Source organism: Thamnophis sirtalis, unplaced genomic scaffold (assembly GCF_051295495.1).
Source record: "Thamnophis sirtalis isolate CommonGarterSnake01/CBP01778 unplaced genomic scaffold, rThaSir2_p1.2 scaffold_1, whole genome shotgun sequence".
NCBI classification, from domain to species: Eukaryota; Metazoa; Chordata; class Lepidosauria; order Squamata; family Natricidae; genus Thamnophis; species Thamnophis sirtalis.
The window spans coordinates 107990106-108014367 of NW_028261381.1; the positions used below are offsets into that span (position 1 = coordinate 107990106).

General features: G+C 38.8%; 1 protein-coding gene across 2 annotated transcripts in view; it reads left to right on the forward strand.

The window, feature by feature from the left end:
• The window catches only part of RAD51B (RAD51 paralog B), a 346004-nt gene that overhangs the window by 128977 nt on the left and 192765 nt on the right, over nt 1-24262 (forward strand). For both annotated transcript variants that reach the window (XM_087721346.1, XM_014072496.2), the window contains one exon: nt 20538-20656. In XM_087721346.1, the coding sequence (XP_087577472.1) occupies nt 20538-20656 (119 nt within the window). The remainder of the gene's footprint in view (nt 1-20537; nt 20657-24262) is intronic.

Consider the following 24262-nt stretch of genomic DNA (forward strand, 5'->3'; position numbering starts at 1 on the left):
AAAGCAAAGTTCTTCAAAGACTGGATTAGAAATATTATGATTAATAAGCATGAAAAACTGTTTCTCTGATTCTTGTTTTTACCAAAACAATGGTGCTATAACTGATAATAGATTGATAATTCTAATGACAAAATTTATGCATATGAGTAATAAATCTGATTTTTCTGATTTACCTATAACTTTATTTTCATCATTATTTTTATATTATCATCTGTGCCCTGTGATTTTGTGGGCTGAGTATTGCATATAAGTTATTTTTGTATGCATGATATTCTAATTGAATGTAATATTTCAACTTGCATTTCTAAATATAATTGTCCTGAATTGAGAAACAAAATATAAAAACTGATGGTTTTTAATATTAGATTTTTCTCCTGTTTGCTCTATGATACACATATATACAGGCAGTTGGTTTCTTTGCTTCTTACTTTCTTAGAGAAAAATGTGAGTTTTAAACACAATTTAAAACAAGCTATTTGATTATGATCTACATTATGGCATATATTAATTTAATTAATTAAATTTATATGCTGCCTAATTTCCAACCACTCTCTAAGTGAATCTGGCTTCTCCATTGACTTTGCTTGTCAGAGGATTGTAAAAGCTGGATCACATGATCTCAGGACACTGCAGCCATGATAAATATGAACCAGTTGCCAAGCATCTGAATTTTGATCACGTGACTTTGTGGATGCTGCAACAGTTATCAGTGTGAAAAATGGTCATAAGTCACTTTTTTCAGTGCTGCTGTAAATTCAAACGGTCACTAAAAGAGTGGTTATAAGTTAAGGACCAGCTGTAGAGGAGAAACAGTTCAGGTTGTTTAAACTTCTATAGTCACCTCAAGTAAACTCCCAGAATATGTAGCAATAATAATGTGGCTGAGAAGAGTAATCTCTAGTTATCTGTCTACAAGGTCACTGTTAAAGTGGCCTACTTCCAAAGTGTGATCTTCCTGACCAACTGAGTAAAAAAGTTCTCTGTTATGTATTCTGTTAAATTCTTAGCAGTATAAAATTGGATAGTCTCAGCAAGAATATTGGGATTCTTGCAGAATTCAGCACACAATCTGAGACTTAGATCTATTAGGTCTGTATGTGTCTCTGTCTGTCTGTCTGTCTGTCTGTCATCTATCTATCTAAAAAAATTAATAGTTGTGTCTAAATTAGAGTGCCATCTGCCAATTTTAAAGTTTTAAGGGGCATGACACAGTAGCCTAGTAGTGTGACTCAAATATTATGAATCCATTCTGGACTAAAGGAAGAATTATCTCATCAATGGCTATTAGTTATGTATTAATGACCAACATTACTAATTTCTATTTCCATAAAGGTTATTCCTGCACTCTACAGGTTTTCAGAATTCCTGTGGCTCACGTTGAAAGGACAATGAAATGATATAGTTGTTTGTGAAGAGCTAGGAAAACCATGGTTTAAGTTCCTGCTCAGCTATGAAATTTACTTTGGAAAGATAGGAAAAGAATTATGACCTCTCTTGAATGAGCAAAAACAGGGTAATATATAATAAAACAAACTTTCACTGGCACTATGTTGTCTATATATCTTGGCCTTCACTGTTCATTGGTGAAATTCTTGGGGTTATGGGAGAGACTTCTCCAGATTAGAGAGAATTAATATTTTATATTTATAAAGGGTTAGAGAGAGAGAATGATATTTAATAAAGGATTGACGTTTTGAGGCACAGCCAGTGGTGGGTTCCTACCAGTTCAGCCCAGTTTGGCCAAACCGGTCGGGGTTTGGCAGCCTGGGACGCTGGAACTGGCAGCGACCCAGGCCTGTCATGCCCCCAAACCAGTTTTCTGGGCGGTACATAGGCGGCGCCATCTTGTTTTTCAGTTCTGCGCATGCGCAGAACAATTTTAATAGCACTGCGCACACAGCACACACCTGAGCGAACCGGCAGTAGTGCCTGCCAGAACCCACCCCTGGGTACAGCCTTAAGCTGCAAAGGTCACTGCGGAGATCAGTATGGCATTTATGCATTCTGAAGGTAGGTATATTTTCTGAGAAATTCTGGCTTTCAATCGATGCCTCTTTTGAGAGTATATGGAAGGTAAACTGCTTGCCTTGAAAAATTTAGGCCATGTCAGGATGTAATACTAACCTATGGTTTAGCATTTATGAAGGAAATGTGGTATTTTCTAAAAAGCAAAGATTGCCTTCTGCCCACTCTTGGGAATGGGAATTTATTATGTCAAAAATTTCCCTTCTCCACTGTCAGCAACACAGTCTGAGTCTTCAAAGCATCCCATTTCTCACATTTGGCAGAGCCAGCATCTGATTTAAGCCTGGAAAGTAAATTGCTTCTCACCTCCTGTAGTGAATGTCTCTGAGGGTCAGGGTTGAAATCCTTGGCAAAGCACACAGAGGAAGTTTGCATCAGAGCTGCCTTCACCACATCTGCTTTGTGCATAAATAGGACATTTATTTCTCAGTCAAACTAAATATCGGACGTATAGAACTGCACATATTCACACACCCCACTGTTGCCCCCCTGTGTCTCAAGCATTTTTGAGAATGCTTTAAAAGTCAACAATAAGAGAACAAGTTACCATGTTCATTTGGCTCCCATGACCAATTGATGGAAAAAGAGAGAGAGAGAGAGAGAGAAAGACCAAAGAGACTTTTAAAATATTATATGTGTTTGTAGCTGATTGGCTGCACACCCATTTCTTTAAATCCAGTAACATCTGTCCTGTAATTCAAACACCCTGGGAGCATTGTATTCCCAGCTTGAGGCACACTTTTTTTCTCTAAACAAATGTTGATTGTTTCCTAAAGTAGCGTCCACATGTTGTTCTGACTTAAAAACTATATCCTTCACTTCAAAGATGCATTGATTCTGGAAGATGAGCAAAGGAGATCCAAGTACATTTCAGAATTTATTGCATGAAAATTATATTTAGTTAATGATGCAATAAATTTGCAATGTTATGAGGAAAACTAAACATAGTTTGCTGCAATTTGATGTTTTAAAGATCACAGAACAGATTTTTTTTACAAAATGTGCGGCTATTTTTTTTTTCATTTTTGTACATGTGTTCTAAATATAAATTCTCCAGTGAAGAAATGGAAATTCACAACCAATTTTTAAAATGTAAACTATGTTTTAAATATATTTTTAAAGTTAATACATTATATTAAATCAAAATGTTTGATATTCTTTGTCCGCCCAGAGGTGCTCACATAAATAATATACATTTAGGAGCCTAGTTTATCATCTACATCTGTTCATCTATATAATCTCCAGGCTCTAACCTTACTTTCACAACACCTGGGGGAAGAGACAGCTCTTAAGAGCTTTCCAGAAGGTTAAGGGGGTAGGGACCAGCCAGATCCCAAGGGAGAATATTTCAAGGACAGGGCTGCTATAGCCAAAAAAACAAAAGAATAAAACCATACTTCCTAGATCCCACTAGATGGCACCAATATAGAGAAGGTACCTTAAGTGTACCTACTCTGTTTGATCTGGTAGAAGATCCCCAATGGTACACTATCCCTGACTGGGGAAATGTTACCCTATCAAATATCAAAGATAACAAAACATTGGACCCAGGGAAGCCAAAATTCCAAACATCTTGGTAAAGTGAGCCAGAACTGGCTCTACTCCATCCAGACCCTCACAATTTCCAGGAACTGAGTCAGCACTTTGTCCACTGCCTGGACAAAGATGGAGATGGTACAATAATTTGCCGGATTGCCTCTCCCTAGTTATCCATTCCAGCAGATCCAGCAGGAGGAGTATGGTGTGGCTCACATTGGCTACGGAATTTTATTTGGCAGGGACCAGAAAGAGAACCTTTTCTGCCATGGCACGTGCCCTCTTGAACATAATTCCCTCTAAGGTGAGGTGAATTAACCCTATTGGCCCTCTAGAAAAGCCTTAAAACCTGGTTCTGTCATCAGGCTTGGGGATCCCATGGAGGTGTGAAACCTTTCCAGTGGTTGCTTGTGTATACGTTTAAAATGCCATTTCCACATTTTTTATTATTAAAGTTTTCAAATTGTTCTAATAGTATTCTAATATTTTCTTTAATTATGTTGATTGTTTTAGCTTTGTTTTTTAATTGTATGCACTGCCCAGATGGGTGAAATGGGTGGCTATGTAAATTGAAAGAGTGGGTGAGGAAGGGAGGGAAAGAGACATTGAGGGAGTGAATGAATGAATATTGTACCCCAGGGCAGTGGGATATTTTATCCATAGGTTTCCTGTAGCTGATAAAAAAGAGCAGTGAGAATCTGAGGCACCTAACACATGGAGGTCTAGGGCTGGTCCTTCCCCCCACCCAAGAGTGACTGAAATTGACCACAGAGAAAGGAGGAGAATCCCTGAAGAGCAATGCTTCTCAATTCCTGCAGCCAGTTCATAAGGATACCATGGTTAATAGTTATCAGTAGTTGCCAACAGACACAGGAGGGCCAGGACGGTTGCACCACCTTTGCTCGCAGCTTTCCACAACATGGTATGGTGATATACTTAATTCTGAAATAAAAACTCAATTCAAATCACACTCAGTTTTCATTTGCAAAATACAGAATAGATTTTATAATATGTGACTTTATATCATGAAAACAAGAACAGAATTTGAAATTTTGAATAGGGTTAAGGAATTCATTTTTAATCTGATTTATAATTCCCATAGAATTGATTGCAATATCTGTAGCCTAAACAATCATGTTTTTGTTATAAAGAAATAGCATATCTTCATCTGATTGAACAGAAGAAATAACATATGTCAATTCCAGCAACTAATGAGAAGAATTCATATGCTTAATTTATTTTGCTCCTGGCTTTTGTTTGTTTGTTTTTCTTTTTTTTTAATCTTTTCTTGTCACAAAACAGCATAGCAACCTAAAATACAGACATTATACAAAATATTAAATTCTCACAGCGACAAAGAATTTTGAAAAGCATATTTTAAATGTTGAGCAAATTTTACAATAGAGATGAAGTATACATGATAAAATAACCACCTTTGTGTATCATAATTTGGTTGAAAGATGTCAGTGCTATCATTGTTGCTTGGTGAAATTTTATCATGCTTAAAAATGTTTTTATGACATAAATCTGGTTTAGAAATGGCAAGAGTGCTTGTATGCAGATAGATGTGGTATGAGATTAGCTAACATTTTATATCCCACATTTTAAAAAGTCCTGCTGTTCTTGCAGAGGCCTAAAATGGCATGGATAACAGATGTGGAATATGGAATGTGTGGGAATATATTTTGGGGGGCACCTGTCTTGAAATGTGAAAGACAAGCCCTGTTTGACAGAATTGATTCTTGCAGAAGCCAGAATATTGTCGTCTCTCTCTGTGGTTAAGTAAGAGTTAGAATGCATTTTAAATGCTACTATGTTACTTTGGGTTACATAGAAACTTGTGATAGTGACTTGACTTATTTTTAATTACATATTTTTCTTTTACTATTTTTTAATATATTTTTTACTCTATGTATGCTCCCCCTAATAAAGTAATTTAGCAGTTTCAGTTTTAGCAACTGAAGATGTGATATAACAGAATAACAGAATAGCAGAGTCGGAAGGGATCTTGGAGGTCTTCTAATCCAACCTCCTCCCTCCCCGCTCAAGCAGGAGACCATATCATTTCAGACAAATGACTGTCCAGACTCTTCTCGAAAGCCTCCAGTAATGGAGCAACAATTTCTGAAGGCAAGCTGTTCCACTGGTTAATTGTTTCCACTTTCAGGGACTTTCTTCTTAGTTCTAGGTTGCTTCTGTCCTTGATTAGTTTCCATCCACTGCTTAACTTCTGATGCTTTGAAAAAATAGGTCACCCCCCTCTGCTTTGTGGCATTCCCTCAAATATTGGAACATTGCTATCATGTTACCCAGAGGTGGTATTCAGCCAGTTCTCTCCGGTTTGGGTGAACCGGTAGCAGCGGCTGCGGGAGGCCCCGCCTACCGAACCCGATGTAATGCGTGAGCACTGCGCATGCGCAGAAGGCACACACTCACATTTGCAAACTGGTAGGAAAGGTAAGTGAATCCCACTGCTGATGTCACCCCTAGTCCTTCTTTTCACTATTCTAGAATTCCTGCAATCGTTCTTCATATGTTTTAGCCTCCAGACTTCTAATCATTTTTGTTGCTCTTCTGTGTAGTCTTTCTAGAATCTCAACATGTTTTTTATATTGTGACAATAACTGGATGCAGTGTTCCAAGTGTAGTCTTATTGCATTATAAAGCAATACTAACAGTACTAGCTGTGCCAACACTTCATGTGATCTTGATTGTGTCCCTCTGTTAACGCAGCCTAGGATTGCATTGACTTTTTGGGTAGCCTCTCACAGTTACTGCTATTGAGCCCCATTTCCCCTAATCTGTACCTGCACATTTGTTTTTTCTTGCTTAAGTGTAAAACCTACTTTTCTCTCAGTTGAATTTCATTTTGTTAAATAGGGCCCAGTGTTCAAGTCTGTCAGGATCTATCTGGATCTTGAGCCTATCTTTTGGGGTGTTGGTTATTTCTGCCAGCTTGATGTCAGTTGATGAGTTCAGCTTCTATTCCCACTTCTAAATCATTTATGAAGATATTCAAGAGTATTGGATCTAAAACATAACCTTGGGGTACCCCACTGCTTGCTTCCCTCATGTAAATGTGGTTTTATTAAGGACTACATGCTGAGCGTGGTTTGTCAACCCGTTACGAATCCATCTCGTGGTAATGTTTATCCCACCTTTTTCTAGTTTAACAAGAAGTAGGTTGTGGTCAAATGCTTTACTGAAATCGAACTATATTTTGTCCACAACATTTCACTGGTCTAATTTAGTCACTTTGTCAAAGAATGAAATAAGATTTGTTTGTCATGATCTGTTTTGACCAACCCATGTTGGCTTCTGGTTATAACCTTGCTTGCCTCTAGATGTTTGCAGATCTATTGCTTGATTATCTTTTCCAGGATCTTCCCAGGTATTGATGTCAGGCTGATTAGTCTGTAGTTTCCTGGATCTGTCCCCCCCACCCCTTTGAAGATGGGAACCAATCAGCTCTTTACTAGTTCTCTAGTAGTTCACCTATGGTCCAGGATCTTTGGAAGATATGGTTCTAAGATCACATTTGCCAGCTTCTTCATAACTCTGGAATGTAATCCATTAGGTCCTGAGGATTTGAACTCATCTAGAGTGGATAGGTGCTTTCTTACTATTTTCTTTCCTATTTTAATTTGTATTTCTAGTCTCTCTTTTACACTTCTGTTTTTGTTAGGTTGTGCTATTCCTCCCACCTTTTTTTTAAATGTGAAGATAGATGCAAAGAAAAAATTACCGGTAAGCAGCTCTGCCTTCTCCCTGCTGCTTTCCTCCCATTAGTGGACCAATTGTTTCCTTCACTTTTTTCTAATTTGTTATATGTTAAAATAAACTTTCTTTATTGTTATTTTTGACATTTGTGGCAAGTCTTAGTTTATTTTGAGCAGTGGTTCTCAACCTTCCTAACCCTTTAATACAGTTCCTCATGTTGTGGTGACCCCCAACCATAAAATTATTTTCGTTGCTACTTCATAACTGTAATTTTGCTACTGTTATGAATCATAATGTAAATATCTGATATGCAGGATGTATTTTCATTATTACAAATTGAACATAATTAAAGTATAGTGATTAATCACAAAAACAATATGTAATTATATATTGTGAAACGGTTTGCTAATGAAAATAATATATTTAATATAATATAATATAACCTCTAATCTTGTTACAAAAAGTCCATGAAACATTTCAGTTGGTAACAAAATAAAAATAAAACGGAGAAGAAATACAGTAAAAAAAAATGGGTCAAAGAGAAATACAGTAGTAGGTTGGATATCCCCTCCTATTTTTCATCTTGTCCTACTGGTTCTTTATGATTTATCAATTGTTGTTTGTAACTAATGATTGTAACTATTATTATGACTTATGACCTATTGCTGTTTATATGTACACTATGATTTGCTGCACTGGAGACAAATTCCTTGTGTGTCTTATCACACTTCACCAATAAACATTTCTATTTCATTCTATTCCTATTTCATTCTATTCTATTCCATCCTAGTCCTATTTCATTCCTATTCCCATTCCCATTCCATTTTCCTATTCCCATTCCATTTTCCTATTCCATTCCATTCTATTCTAAGCATGGAAGCGTAAAACTTAAAACTAAAAAAAATTAGTGCTTTATTTTTTTCAAAGCGGCTGCTGAAGATGTTTTGTGGTGGCTATCTTTTTCCGCTCTGCCCCTAAACTCCTGGAATTCTCTGGCTCCCAAGTTTTTCAACCACTCATTCATTCATTGATATCGCGGGAAGGAAAAGAAGGCGGGTCTCCTTGTGAATGGACAGAAGTTTTTACAGAAAAGGGAAAACCTGAACGTCTGGAGCCAGCTGCTGCAGAGCGCCCATGTGAACGTCCAAGTCTCAGAGGAGGAGGAAGCTGAAGGGACATCGTCACCATCCTTCCTGCCTCGGTTCTTGGCTCCTTCTTCCCAGCATCCCCTCCCCTCACCGCTGGGAGACCGAGTCCGGCTTGGTCACCTCTCAGGGTGCTGCCTCGCCGGCACTCGGGCGCTCCATTCTCCCCCCTTCCCTCATCAAGCTCAGCCGTCCGATCCACCCACCGGTGCATCTCGTGTTGCAATTGGCTGGGTGAGAGCTATCTTTGCACCGTCGCGCCTGTCAGGTAGTCCCTCCCTTTCACACCATCGCCGCCACTCCTCTGGCTCCAAACACTGGCACGCAGGTTTCTCGGTTCCTAAGACCATCAAAAATTTGCGATGGTCTTAGGTGACCCCTGTGAAAAGGTTGTTCGACCCCCAAAGGGGTCACGACCCACAGGTTGAGAACTGCTGATTTTGAGCCTTAGCTTTCCTGACTTCGTCTTTGCAGATTAGAGCTATATGCTGTTATTCTGCCTTAGTTATGTGTCCCTCTTTTCATTTTTTATACTTATCCTATTTGTCTTTCAGTTTATGAGAGAGTTCTTTGTGTAACCATCTCTTCTTGGAGTTCTTATTTTTCTTTTTCAGTGGTATTCAGGGCCTTTATAATCATATTTTTATAGTTTCCCAACTCTTCTTGAGTTGTTTTTCCCTTTAAGATTTTCATCCATGGAATTCTTCCCAAGCTCTGAATTTGTTGAAATCAGCTCTTTTAAAGATACTAGCTTGATTTTGTTCGATTGTTTGTGCCTGCATTATATTGATTTCAAATATGATATAGTCACTTGCCCCTAAAATTCCTGTAACTTCAATTCCCTCTATAATTTATCTCTGTTAGTAAGAATTAAGCTGACCCTCTAGTTCCCCCCTCTACCTTTTGGATGACAATATTGTCAGCTTGGCTCATAAGGAACCTGTGCCATCTCCCACTTGATACACAGTTTGCTTCCCAGCTGATGTCAGGGCATCGCATCTAGAGTCAAAAATAAGCAAAACTGGCTTATACTTTGTTCTTATCTTCTCTCTTCAACATCTATTTTCCAAACATTTAACAGCCAGTTGTACAAATAGATTTAGTTTACTTTTATTATTTATGTGCTATCACACTGATTTATGTTCCAGGAAAATTAGAAATAGAAAGCTTATGGAGATGGTTGTGCTGGAATTGTGTGCTAAATGCCCCATCCATATAAAGAGGTAGATCCCTTTAGAAGAAACTTCTACAATTAGGCAGCTTGATGGAGAATTTTTTTCCTCAGTTCTGAGAGCATACTTCAGGATTTGTTTCAAACTTGTCAAGTTTAAAATGTATGGAGTTCAACTCCCAGAATTCCCCACCCACTACATGCATGGAGAATTGCATGTGTGTAGCCCACAGATCTTACAGTTGCCATGTTTGAAAAACACTAGCATAGTTGATGGTGTTCCTTGTGCTAAATTCTCTAGCAGGCACTAAATATTAAATGGCATGCATTGATCTTCATTTTAGCTTTGCATATATAGAGAAAGGAAACCACAACCCCAAATCATCCTGCAAAACTTTTAAAAGATGTTTGCCAGATTTTGGGGAAACTGATTTGCATAAGAATCATGATGATGCACAAGGATTTTTATGCAAGCTTCTATATATCTATACTGATCCAAAGACAAGCAAGATAGTTTCGAGCCTATGGATCAAAAACATTCTCAACAAAGTATTTTGCTGATAACAGCCTTTCCTCTGTAAAGGGAACAAGGCCTGAGAGATAAGTTTTGAGCCTCAAACGTTGCTGCTATTCTTGTGACAGGAATGTTCTCAGATATTTTTTCCTGGGCTTTTTATTGATCAAATCAACGTACTTTTACACCCCTATTCTCTCTCCCTCACCGACACAAACCTGTACACACCAGAATAAAAGAAAATATGCTTGCAGGGTAGATGGCAATGGTACCTTCTGCTTCCCTCATTGTTTGCATAATTTTAAAGCAATTAGCCACTTCTGCCAAATTTCCTTTCAAGTGCACTGGGTAAAAAAAAATAAGAGCAAAGTCTCTCTCATGGAAACAAAACAAAGCAGACAGATTTTCCTTTCCCCTCCCTAGAATTTGCTCCCCAAAGTGCTATTGCTATGTTTGCATCCATGAAATCCATAGTAAAATAAAGCAAATGTCATGTTTATTTCCCCTTCTAATCAGAATGCAGGATTCTTTCCAGACAGGCCTATACAGGCAGGGAGGGAGATACTGGTTCAAAAGGGGTGGGTATTTGAATGAGGTAGAGGGAGGCCTTATTTGATCCATTAGCCAGCACCTAATTACACTGGCCCAATGGGTCTATTACTGAGAGATTTTAAAAAATCCTTGTAGTGCTTTCTTTAGTTTTAGTTTGACTGTGAACATTCTGTGAAGGAAAACCTTATTTAAAAGCACCTTCCATCATAGGAAGAAAACACCAGTATCTCTAATGTAGTGGCACAGGGGCATACACAAAACACTTGTTAGTGCAGTGATTCCCCTGACTGTAATTAAGCCCCCGCCTATCTCTTTGCTTGGGGGCAGAGAGGCCAGCTTACCCACTAGAATGTGGTCTCAGTTCAACCTGAGTGTGGGAACTGCAGTTCTGACTTTTAAAACTTTAAATCCCCTTGGCTTGTTACAAACACACACAAACACCTCCCCCCCACCCCACCCCAGCATTATCACCAGAGGGCTATGTCTGAAATATTTCTCTTTGCTGAAGGGAGCTTATGATTAAAGGGAGCAGATTTCAATGAGCACGGCAAGTTCTGATCTGTCCTTTTTTTCACCTCGGCTGAGGGCAAAGACCAGCAGCTTGAAGTTGACCTCTGAAAGAAGCTTGCTCTGAAAAGGAAGATGTGAAAGGCTGGAAATGCTCTTTCTAATGCTCGCCTCTGGAGCCAGGAAAAGGCAGCTGTTTCTGGCCTTTCTATTTTTTTCCCCTGATAGCTGAGAGCTGGGCTTGTTGCCATATCTGTTTGTCTGTCTGAGTCTCCTTGTTTTTCTCAGAAAGCTTCAGAGACCAGTTGCCCGTAGCGGGTTGCTGGGAACTGAGGTTGTTCCTTGTGTCGACTTAACTCTCCATGCCAGAACGTTCATGCTTGAATAGGAAACAGCAAGATCTGTCAATATAGGCCTTTTCTTCAGAGCTTTGAGTCTGCATTCTCCACGGCCATCTGTTCCCTTTCACCCTTTTGGACAATGTTGCTATTTGAAACTTCTCTTCCTCCCCTCTCCCACCCCCTCGACCCATTTCTATTGCAAAACCAACAACAAAAAACTTTCTGTGAAATGCTTTGCTCTCCAATGCCTTATCTATCTCTTTTTCCAAATGTTACAAAAATGACATTTTCTCTCTTCCTTTTTTAAGATGAATGACTGAAAAAAATTGAATATATTACAGAAGAGATGAGATCAGGCCTTTAAAAAAAAATGGCTGTACTATTTGCAGTAACTGCTATATACAAAGTGTCCTTGCTGTTATGTGCGTTAGGGCACTAACAGTTGTGGGTTGCTTATATACATACATTAACACACACTCTTTACATTTTGATTGCTAACTTTCAAACTACAAAACATTCCATCTTAATAGGAATGTATTCTGGAACAGACAAATTACATTTGGTTGTGTGGAGAAGTCAGTCTGTATTACAATTAAAGTGCATGACCGGCTAGGATTATCAGCCTGAAATCACAAAACGTTTTCCATATACTTTCAGTGTTAGCTGCCCACACGAGAAAGCAATAATGTAATCACCATCCTGTGACCAGTTTCTGCAAAGATACTATACCGCTAGAGCTAATTATGAATCATTGTCAATGGGAACCATTGGATTCACATGCCACAATGATAGTTTGCTGTTTAAATCATAACATTGTATATCTTCATTTTTTTTAATGAATTTGCCATAATTTCCTTTCATTTAAAAAAGGAGGGAGCAGTTTCTGATGTCAATTTTGTTTTATTAAACAACTAAACTCCAGATTTTGTATTTTATATCATAGAAGTCGCAAGATTCTTGCTTTATTACAAGTCTGACCTCTCATAGTCATTCCCATGTGCTTTCCCCTTCTCACACCATTCTTTTATTTCTATATATAATTCATTTAATTTCATATAATTTATTCAAGTTTTAGAGCCACCATTTTAAACCAGCGAAACAATTAAAAAAACAATTACAATAATTAAAACTTGATACAAAAAGAAATTAAATACAAATAGCAGCCAAAAGATATTATAATAGCAGCAATACCAAGAGTAGTTAACCTTATATACTGCTTCACAATGTTTTACATCCCTCTATAGGCAGTTCACAGAGTCAGCATATTGTCCCCAACAATCTGGGTCCTCATTTGACTGACCTCGGAAGGCTTGAAAGCTGAGTCAACCTTGAGCCAATGAGACTCGAACTGCTAAACTGCTGGCAATCTGCAATACTGCATTCTAACCACTGTATCACCACAGATTTTTAGTGGTAGCATAAGTAAGAAGTGTGGCCATTTAAATACTTGGGACTCCAGGCCTGGGGGGGAAAACAGATTTTCAAGGCCTTCTGAAAGGCCATCAGGGTTGAAGGCCATCCTAATCTCAGGAGGCAGGATGTTCTAGAGTGGAGACTCTGGTAGAAAAGGCACACCTCCTGGTCCCTGCCAGCCAACATTCCTTGGCTCATGGGACCTGGTACATGCCCAGATAGGATGAGTAGAAATGACTGGAAAGAAAATGATCCCTCAGGAAATCTGGCCCAAGCCATGAAGAGCTTTAAATGTAACAACCAGCATATTTGCATCCAGAAACATACTCGCAACCAATTCAACCCCTGAAAAAGTATTGCTACATGTGTTGAAGAGCCAATGCCATTTACAACTTACCCATTTGCATTCTGTACCAGCTGAAGGTTCCAAATCAGGGATGGTATACACTTCTCTACCGGTTCGCAAATGTGAGCGCACATGCCACTTCCATGCATGCGCAGATCCTTCTGCACATGTGCTTTTGGTGAAAAGGCCTAAATGGGATGCCATAGAGCCGGGTATGGGTGGGTGGAGCTTCAGGCGATCCAGGTTCAGGCGATCCAGTCCAAACTTGTAGAATACCACCTCTGTTCCAAACACTCCTCAAGGGCAGCCCCATGTTGAGCATATTTCAATAATCCATATGGAAGGTCAGAAGTGGGAGGTCAGAAGTGACAGTGACAGAGCCTCCCAGTCCAGGAATGGGTGCACAGCCCAAAAGTGTGCAAAGGCCCTCTTAGCCATGGCTACCAACTTGGTATTCCAGCAGGAGCCATGAGTCCAAGAGGTGTCCCAAATCTGTCTGAGGCACTATCATCCCATTATGGACCATGGGTGGAAAAAAACTGGTACTGGAAGTCCCAAAGTCACCCAATCTTGCTTTGGTTGAGCCAAATCCCATACAGGTCTCCTACAGCCTCCAGGTCCTGAGACAGCATATTCACAGTATCACTCAGGCAGCCTGGAGTGGAGATAGATACCCCAAACTGTTGTATCCCTTATACCCAGTAACCTCATATAGATGTTAAATAAAAGGGGAGAGAGAACCACGCCTTGCGGCACCTCACAAAGCAAGGGTGTGGGGGCATCTCTCCCTGACTGGAACTAACTCTAGAGGAAAGACAAACGACACAACATCATACTGCCCACCCCAAGTTCTTAAGATAATCCAGAAGAATACCATGATCAATGGTATCAAAGGTCACTGAGATGTCAAAAAGAGCAAAGATGGAAGTACTTCTCCCAACATCCAAAGAAAACAGTATTGGGAATTACTCAGAGAGTAATCCTTTTGTTGGGATCTTTTGAAATTTGACCTGTTGATCAACATGGCTGATCTCATAAGAGACAGAGAAGTGTAATCATTTTCTATAGAATGAAAAAAAACCCTCATACCGGTAATTCATAGTTTATTCATGGAAAACTTATGAACATTTCCCCCTTATGGTAGTATTCTGCTCTGGGTTTCTAGAATAGGAATAGTGCCAGCCTCTGTGCAAGACAAGTAGTTGCAGGATGACATGCGTGAACTTTAATGAGCAATTACTGTTCTCTTCAGTTTTTGTAATGCCTATTGAAATAGACACTCCGAGGATGGATTACCTATCTTCTTGCTGTGTGAAGCTTTATAACTAGAGAGCTATGTATTTTTTTATTGATCTTTATTAGCTGAAGCTCCATGCCTTAAGTTTTGGGCCTTTAGATTTCTAAAGCTCAGGAATTATTGCAACTCTGAGAGTAATGCTTATGTATATAACAACTTTAAGTAATACTTAACGGTGTGTACACATTTTTATTTTGTAGCTAATAAGCTGATCTTACTTAAAATTCTTACATGTTTACTAAAAGATGCTTCTGCTGAATTAAAAAGGGCATAATGGCTTGTAAAATAGGGGCAGTATTCTATAAGTACCCAGTAATTAAAATTCAGTAATGTTTTAGACTAAATGTTTTATTTGGCTATTCAGCCATTATAATAATTAAAAAAGAAATGTACTTATAACAGTTTTTGATATGGTGAATGTTTTATAAGAACTCATTTTTTTCAAATCTAACTGTGAGCAGATGTTGCACTCAACTGTAGTTAATCACTATTTCTGGACTTAATTAACAAAGATTCCAGAATTTTACCTGGAGCTTACTCTTTGAACTACTGCAACCTTATTGAATATCATAGGTTTCTAATAACATTAATAAATGTTGATGTTAGTGATTATCCTAACATAATACAATGGCTTGCATATTTCCATACTGTAATTGGGCAAGAGTTTCAACTTTTTCTGCAATTTGCTATTGGAAATTAAGTGTGTCAATTAAAGGTACTTCAAATTACTCTCCATTGGACCAGAAATATTTTCAGTTCATGACTGTAGCTATAAACCATATACAGCTTCGTGGCTTTGTGATTTTTCTCTAGGTAAATGACGGCTGGAAGTTAATTGCTTGGGAATTAATTCACCCTGAACTTTTGTATCATTTTCACTTGAAAAGTTTCATTTATACCAACAAAGACTGTTCTGATCATAGTAACTGTCTTAAACTTAATAATGTTGTTTCTGTTTCCAGAAAAGTTATTTTAAATGGGTAAGAATAGTATATTTCTCTTATGTCTCTTGAACGCAGAAACTATTGATGACATGTTGATGACCAAAGCAGTGGTGCAGAATTCTTGTGTGAGAGATTTCTTCAGTGTTTGTTTTTAACATAAGCTGCCCAGAGGCCCTGAGAGTGCATTGATGGCCATATATATTGATTGATTCTTAAATCAATCAATCAATAATAAACTCCCTACGGTCAACTTGTCCTTGGAGCATAAATGAATGTATTCCTTCACTAGCATGAAATTTCCAAGATGCTTTGTTTTGTTTTCTTTTTTCTGCACATTTCCATTCCTTATTTGATTCCCATCTTGGTTTCTAACAATGGATACACCTTTACTAGAATAGGAAAAAATTGTAAGGATACTCCTTACCTCTAGGAGTTTGGCTAAGCCTTCCATCTCCTTCATTAAACAGAATGGTAACTTCAAAAATATGATTAGACCCTCACAAGTATTAGTAGTTGTGGTATTAGATTTCTGTCCAGCTTTTATTACTTTATAAGTCCCTCAAAGTGGTGAACATATCTAGTATGCTTTCCTTCTCCTGTTTTCTCCACAATGACAACTTGTTGTTCCCTCCTAAGGGAAGCCCAGAACTCCCAGTATCCTGGTTTCTAGGCCAGCACCTTACCTCTACACAAAATACTCTTCAACAAAGGAGATTTATAATGCTTCCGTAAGCATCAGCACACATGTTCTTTCAAGTTTATAAGAAAGACAAACATGATTTAGGCAGGTGCATCCTCAAGAAAATAGTTACAATAACCTTATCCGATACTGCTTTGTTTTTCAAAATAGACACTTTGATATTCAGGCCTTCTGCCTGTGCCATAAATAAAGAAGCTGTGTTTAGCATTACCGCATTATCTCACATTTCCTTGTGCCCTTCCCTTTGTCTTATGTTCTACCAGTGAGATTTTTATAGTTAATCCCATAATCAGATGCAGAATCATTTCAAGAATTTCAACTGAGAAATAATCTGTTCTTCAAATCCAGTTCAAAATTCCAGATTGAACCATGTCTGCTATTTCTAAAGGGGTGCAGACTGGATAATTTCTAAGAACAATAATGAATTCACATTAATGAAGTCTCCATTTTTTCTTATAAAGTAGTTTTATATAATACAGTAATAATAAAATCTGTGTGAGTTTTATATAAATAAAGTCAGCAGTTTAGTATCATTAATTATTACTTACATTTTTAGATTTCTGTTAGTAAGCACATAGGAAAAGATGCTAGATGATCTCCCATGCTAGAGAAGGCGAGATGCCTTTTTCAAGATGGTGCCTGTCAGCTTCTGCTGTGAGTCATGGCTGACTGATGACCATTTTCTAGAACACAAGGTTGTTGAGTGGGCCAGTCTGGAGCATGAGAGAAGGGAGATCATCCACAAGCGCTCCAAATGGCAGCTCCTCTCAAGGAGACCTTAAAACAGTGGTCTCTCAGGGGATTAAGCACCAGGAGTCCAGGGAAACAACATCTTCGCTCTCAGTAGCGGTGGAGCCTTTATTAAAGACACTCAGCTAGCCACATCATTTTGTAATCACATTAGGAGATGTTGAATGTAACCACTTTAGGGATATTAGACACCTCAAAATGGTGAGTTTTTAGAGAACTTCACAAATGTAGCCATCATGACTGATTCACAGAGACTGCTGAACAAATCTCTGCAGTTTTCTTGTCAAGGTTTTTCAAAATTTGCCAAACTAAAGGTATAACATAGGGCAGGCACTCCATGGAGCTACCCTTGAAAAATAAGGAGAAATTCCAGCTGGTATAGAATGCAGACTGTTTTGGGTTTGCATTGGGTGCCAGTTAAATTCTGAGTCCAATTCTTGGTGCTGGCTGGTAATGACCCTATAAAGCCCTACCTGGCATGGGGCCAGGCTACATACAGAACCTATTTCACCCAATCTGACAGTTTAAGAATTCTAACTGAAGAGAGCCTTCTTTGCCATTGTCCCCACCCTGTGGGACATACTCCCCACCATAGGCGAGGCAAGACCTCACTCTCCTGGCTTTCGGGAAAGGAGTAAAAACATGGCATTGCAACTTTGCTTAGGAAAGTTGACTGATTCTAGGGTGTGGCTATCCTGAACTGCATCCTTACTCCCCATCCAGCTTAGAACTGTCCAGACTCTTAATTTGGGCTTTTCTCTGGTAGGATTTATTGTCTTCTCCTAGGAAAGGTCTGTGTTGCCAAAATTCTTGTACTTATTCTTTTCCACGTGCGCATTCTATTTCAGCTACCCAGCAAGCTTTGTGCCTAAGAAGGGACTAGAACTCAGAACCACACGGGTGCTAACCTGATGTCTTAACCACTTCACTAAACTGGCTCCCTACAATTTGTAGGATTGTAACACTGCAGTTTAGAATGGCTATCATAGGGCAATTAACACTGAATTAACATCTCGGTAAATTAAAGCAAACAATAAATCAGATTTTTTTGGGTGGGTGGTTTCCCTTTCCTAGGGAACTGTGACCTTTATCTATTAACAAGAAAATATTATTAGTGAAATTGTATATATGACAGGAAAATGGATTTACTTGAACATCCTAACCTTCTGTTCTTATTCTGATTGTGTAATGAATGTTATTAAGACCATGACAGAAGATCGATGGTCTGATTACAATTCATTTTACACTTGACATAGAAACATAAGCAGCATATTTTAGCTGTCTCTTTCCTTGCCTTTTGCAATATTCTGCCACTGAGACATCCGTTATGTTCTAGCATTCAGCAGAGGAAGATGGGGCAACATACCAATCTGTCAGCTGCTACTGAGGAATTGCTGTGTTTCCTCCATAGCTCACACTGGGCTTGGCTCTGTTTCACTTGACATGAAGGACCGAAGAAAGCTTCTAGCATTTCTTCTATAAATAGAACATAAAGATTAATTTTCCTACTGCCCTGTAAAATGGAAGTTGTTCTACTCTAAAATAATTTGCACTAAAACATATGCATAAAGAATTCTACATGTGAGGGCTTATCTAAATACAGGTCATAAAAATAATCCATCAAGCAGTTGTCCATGCTGGTACTATTATAGCCTGGCACCACAAGGTTTTACCACTCAGACATGAGGGCAAAGCAATTATTTTCTTTGTAATCATTGTGCCCTTGAACTTAGTTTTGTTTACTAAGGGTACCTGTTGACATCATTGGGTGTGTAGTGGAATGTGCCATTGAGTTAAGAGTAATAACCTACTTCCTCTATTTCTAGGCTGTAAATTAATAATTTTCTAAAGATTTTGTGGTCAGTTTACAATTTCTATATGAGAGGTGATAAACAGTGCAATAATAATAGTTTCAGAAAGTTTGTCATGACTTGGATAATAACCTCTTGGTTTTCTTATGAGACAAACTATGCTTTACATCTGTCCAGAGTTGGGTTCCTACCAGTTTGGACCGGTTCGGCTGAGGAAGTAATAACTCGGCCTGCCATGCCCCTGAACCGGTTCTATCATAGGCACTACCATCTTGTTTTTTGGTTCTGATCATGCGCAGAAGCATTTTAACTACTGTGCATGCATGCATCAAGCACATGCACCTGAAGTGCATCCCTGAGCGAACTGGCAGTAGCAGAAGCTGGCACCCACCCCTGCATCTGTCCAGTTTGTTATGTCTATTTATTTTTGGTGTGATAGAAAGTCTATAATACTTTTGAGTGGGGAAGGTTTCAGAGTTGTGAGCTTTTACTTTTTGAGCAATTTGAATGGAGGAGCAGACATGGTGGTTAAGGCACGCACATGAATTCCTCAAAATGCAATCCAACAAGTGTACTGTACATTGGCTTTTGTAGTTACTTAATGAAATTATTTAATTATTAAAGAATTTGTTTGCTGAGTAGAACTTTGTTTATTGGACAAAATCATACTAACTGGAAGCGATTGATGTTGGGCTACTAGTTCATAACTTGATAGGTTATCATCTGATTACTGAAGTGGAATAGCAAACCTGTTTGGTGTAGTCATCAAGGACGCCAAGCTGGAAACTGGGAGACTTTTGAGTCTGAACAAGTCAAGACTGATTTGAAGGCAAGAAAGAAAGAAAGAAAGAAAGAAAGAAAGAAAGAAAGAAAGAAAGAAAGAAAGAAAGAAAGAAAGAAAGAAAGAAAGAAAGAAAGAAAGAAAGAAAGAAAGAAAGAAAGAAAGAGGAAGGGAAGGGAAGGGAAGGGAAGGGAAGGGAATGGACACGTAATGTGGAATTTTTCAACTTAAATTAATGACAAAACAATTGCCGGAAGCTTTTCTCATGGTTTTAGACAATAAATTTGTCATAAATGTAATTACTAAAAAGCATAAATGTCATGTTTTCGTAGGATCATTTCAAATCCATTCTTAGCCATAGAAATTCACTTAGTGACTTTATGTGAGTTACTGTCTCTTAGACTAAGTTATTCCAGAGAGCTGATGCTTTGGGTATAAAATGAAGAGTGATCCTCATGAAAGCTGTCTTGCGCTCTTGAAAGAACAGTTATTTATATATAAATAACTCCAGATTGGACATAAAATTTCTTCACTGCAGAAGAGTCGATTAGCCCTGATAAGTACAAGAGGAAAATATTATTTCTTTCTGGGTACAATATTATTAATCATAGATCTTATTATATTTGAGCCAGGTCTCTTTCAGACTCTCTATTGTTCCTTGCAATATTGCCAAGGAGTTTGAAATTTTTTCTAATATATATTAGTGTTCCCTGTGCTTTAGTGGAACGCATGGCTGCAAGTTCCTTCTTTCTGATATGATATGAAAATTGTGATAAGTGGAAGAATTAGTACATGGATACCAGTCCTTTAAAATAATGTTCTAAACAATATGAGCAGCTGTCCATAATAAACATAGGCATCTTGTGTATTTCCATTTTTAGTTCATCATTGTAAGTTCATTTTTTACAGTTAGATTCAAACTATAAATTTAACCTCTGTTTCAAGAACATAACGTTAATGTTTGCATCTTTTTAAAAATTCTAGGATCTTCTAGAAATGGAGAGGGGGAATCTGGCTACGTGACTGCAGCATTGGGGAACACATGGAGTCATTGTGTCAATACAAGACTGATTTTACAGTATTTGGATTCAAAGACAAGACAGGTGAGGAAGCAAAAGAGGCCAGATACAGTCAAATCTCATAAACTATATGGTCAAATTGGCCTGATTTGCTGGAAAAGTTACTCTAGTTTGTAATTCACATTTGGAAGGTGGAAGCAGAGAGATTTCCCAAATCAAAACTTCTTGTCTATTATGTCTACTTTCTTTTCTCCTGTAGTGAAATTGTTGCTGGAACATTAACTTCTCAACTTTCATAAATGACTTAAATGAGAGAATAGAAGGGAAACTTACCAAATTTGCAAGTGATACTAAGTTGGCAGGAATAGATGATAGGCTCAAGATCCAGATGGATCTTGACAGACTTGAACTTATCTTATCTAACAAAATGAAATTCAATGTAGAGTAATGTAAAATCTTGCACTTGGGCAAGAAAAATGAAAAATACACATATAGACTGGTTGAAACTAGGCTTAATAGTAGTTACTGTGAGAAGAATCTTGGAATCTTAGTGGAGAACCAATTAAATATGAGCCAACCACCTTCAGCGGCAGCCAAAAAAGCCAATGCAATCCAGATGGATTCAAATGCATTAACAGATGGATTCAATTAAGATCAAGTGAGGTACTAATATCACTCTATAAAGCTTTAGTAAGACCATACCTAGAATACTGCATCCAGTTTTGGTCACCACACTATAAAAAGATGTTGAGACTCTAGAACAGGAGTGTCAAACTCATGTCATCATGGCGGTGTCACGTGACATATCGGGACTTTCCCCCCCTTCGCTAAACCGGGCATGGGTATGGCCAGTGCATGATGCATCCGGCCCATGGGCTGGGAGTTTGACAGCCCTGCTATAGAAAGTGTGCAGAGAAGAGCAACAAAGATGATTATGGGACTGGAGTCTAAAACATATGAAGAACGGTTACAGGAACTGAGCATGGCTAGTCAGTGAAGAGAAGGACCAGGGGAGACATGAGCATTTTTTCAATATTTGAGGGACTGTCACAGAGAGGAGGGGGTCAACCTGTTTTCCAAAGCACCTGAAGGCCAGACGAGGAATAATGGATGGAAACTGGTCAAGGAGAGATTTAATCTAGCAATAAGAAGACATTTTCTGACAGTGAGAACAATCAACCAATGGAACAGCTTGTTTCAAAAGTTGTGGAAGCTTCATCACTGGAGGCTTTCAAGAAGAGACTGGGCTGCCATCTGTCAAAAATGGTATAGGGTCTCCTGTTTGGGCTAGATGACCTACAAGGTCTCTTCCAACTCTGTTAATCTGACTGTTAAAACTTCAGAGCTAAATATGAGGCAAAATATTTTGGGTTAAAGCAAAACACGTATGTCCTAAGTACTGAAGAGGAAAAAGAATAGATAAAAACTATGCCCCCAAATATTTATGTCCCATCCTGTGATTTTGCAGTTCCTTACTCTTTGCAAGTCACGGTATAACTTATGTATAAAGTAACATTTTCTATCGAGGGAGGCCACCAATGTAATTAAACCCTGATTTCTAGGGTTCTAAGCTGGGCCGGGTGCTGACATACAAAAAAGACTGGGATAAGTCACAAAATCTAAACACGCTGCATTCATGTTGCCTTTTCATTCAAGTAATATAAAAATCAGAAAATTGTCCCTTATTGTCCTACACATTACAACCTAGCAATTTTCCACTCTAGGTAAATATTGAGCCCTGTTAATGCAAGCAACAAATTCCCCGGTGTACCAATGCCAGACATAACTTTCCGGTACCCTTGGTTACAGACCAGCTGGTTTTGCTCTTGTCTGATTACTGCTGTATAAATAGCATTCCAACATTCTGTCATAGAACTAAAATTTTGAATAGTGGTAACTAGAGAATAGGTTATATTAAATATTAAAAGGAAGAATGTATAATTGTGCATCCGGGGCTTTTAAATTCTGAATGATCTAATATTAAAGAAAATGGTATACTCACTGGGGTTTCAACTATTTACTCCAAACTAATGCAGATCCAAAGTGATAAGCATGGGAGAGCAGATAGCAGCATTCAGTGTAATGTTTACCAAAAAGCAGGCTGTTTCTATCTTTCAATTTTTATAATTTGATTTTTTTAAAAATAAATATATGTTTACTAGTATATTAATTAATATAAAAGATTTATATTAGTATGCAGTAGAAGGTGCTTTGAATAAAACTGGGATGTATTAAAGGTCTTTAGAACCAGAGGTGGTATTCAGCCAGTTCGGACCGGTTCAGGCAAACCGGTAGCGTAAATTTTGAATAGTTCGGAGAAGAGCCAAGGTGGCGCGAAGAGCCAAGGTGGCGCAGTGGTTAAAAGCAGCACTGCAGGCTACTGCTAGATCAGCAGGTCAGCGGTTCAAATCTCACCGGCTCAGGGTTGACTCAGCCTTCCATCCTTCCGAGGTGGGTAAAATGAGGACCCAGATTGTTGGGGGCAATATGCTGACTCTCTGTAAACCGCTTAGAGAGGCCTGAAAGGCCTATGAAGCGGTATATAAGTCTACTGCTATTGCTATTGATATTGCTATTGCTAAAAGAACTGGCAAGCACCACTCCGCCCTCCCACCCCCATCGTTCCCTGTCCTATATTCCTCTTTTTTTTTTTAGCTCTGCTAATTTGCGCAGCAGAGTGGGTTGCCGCCCCTCAGCTGAACTAAAATACAGCTTAGCTCACCAGCGCTGACACTGAGGACGATCTTTGAGTGGTTCGTGCACAAAGTGGAAGCGCGTGCACAAAGCGTGCTCTCATAGAACCATTAGGAAAAGATTTGGAATCCCACCACTGATTAGAACCTATAAATGAGAAAAGATTACTTTATAAACACAAAAGTAGGGTGTGCAGAAAATGAGCTTTAGAAAGGAAAAGAATCCTGCATTAAGTTTTGGTTACACTGAGGATAGTCTGGATAGTAGTGACAAATTTGTGAGCATTTACTAGAAAATATTTGGATCAGGTGTATAAAACTGAGATAATGCCAGGCTAGCTAATGATGCCTACTTTTCTTTAACACTATGATTCCAGGTTGCATTCGGAAGTCTCCACTGGATGCTAAGTGTACACCCCATATGCTCTGAAGTACCTTTATTGAAACAAACCTCAAACATTGCACAAATGAACCAATTAGAGCCAGTTTGTCTAGTGGTTGAGGCATTAGGCTACAAACCAGGAGGTTCGAGGTTCATTTTATTTATATGCCGCCCTATTCCCAGCGGGACTCAGGGTGGCGCACAAACCCAAAGGAGGGGAAGGGAAACACAAGAACTACAACAAAAGTACAGGGAATTTAAAACAACCAACAGCCACACAATTTGAGAGGGGAAGGGAACTCATCGACCCCAGGCCTGCCGACACAGCCAGGTTTTAACGACTTTTCGGAAGGCCTGGAGAGAGGTGAGGGTCCGAATCTCTGCGGGGAGCTCGTTCCAAAGGGCCAGAGCCACCACAGAGAAGGCCCTCCCCCGGGTAGTAGCCAGATGTCATTGGCAAGTAGACGGAACCCAGAGAAGGCCTAATCTGTGTGATCTAATGGGTCTTTGGGAGGTAATTGGCAGCAGGCGGTCTCTCAAGTACCCAGGTCCAATACCATGAAGGGCTTTATAAGTGCACCTTCAAGTGTATCTGGAGACCAATCGGTAACCAGT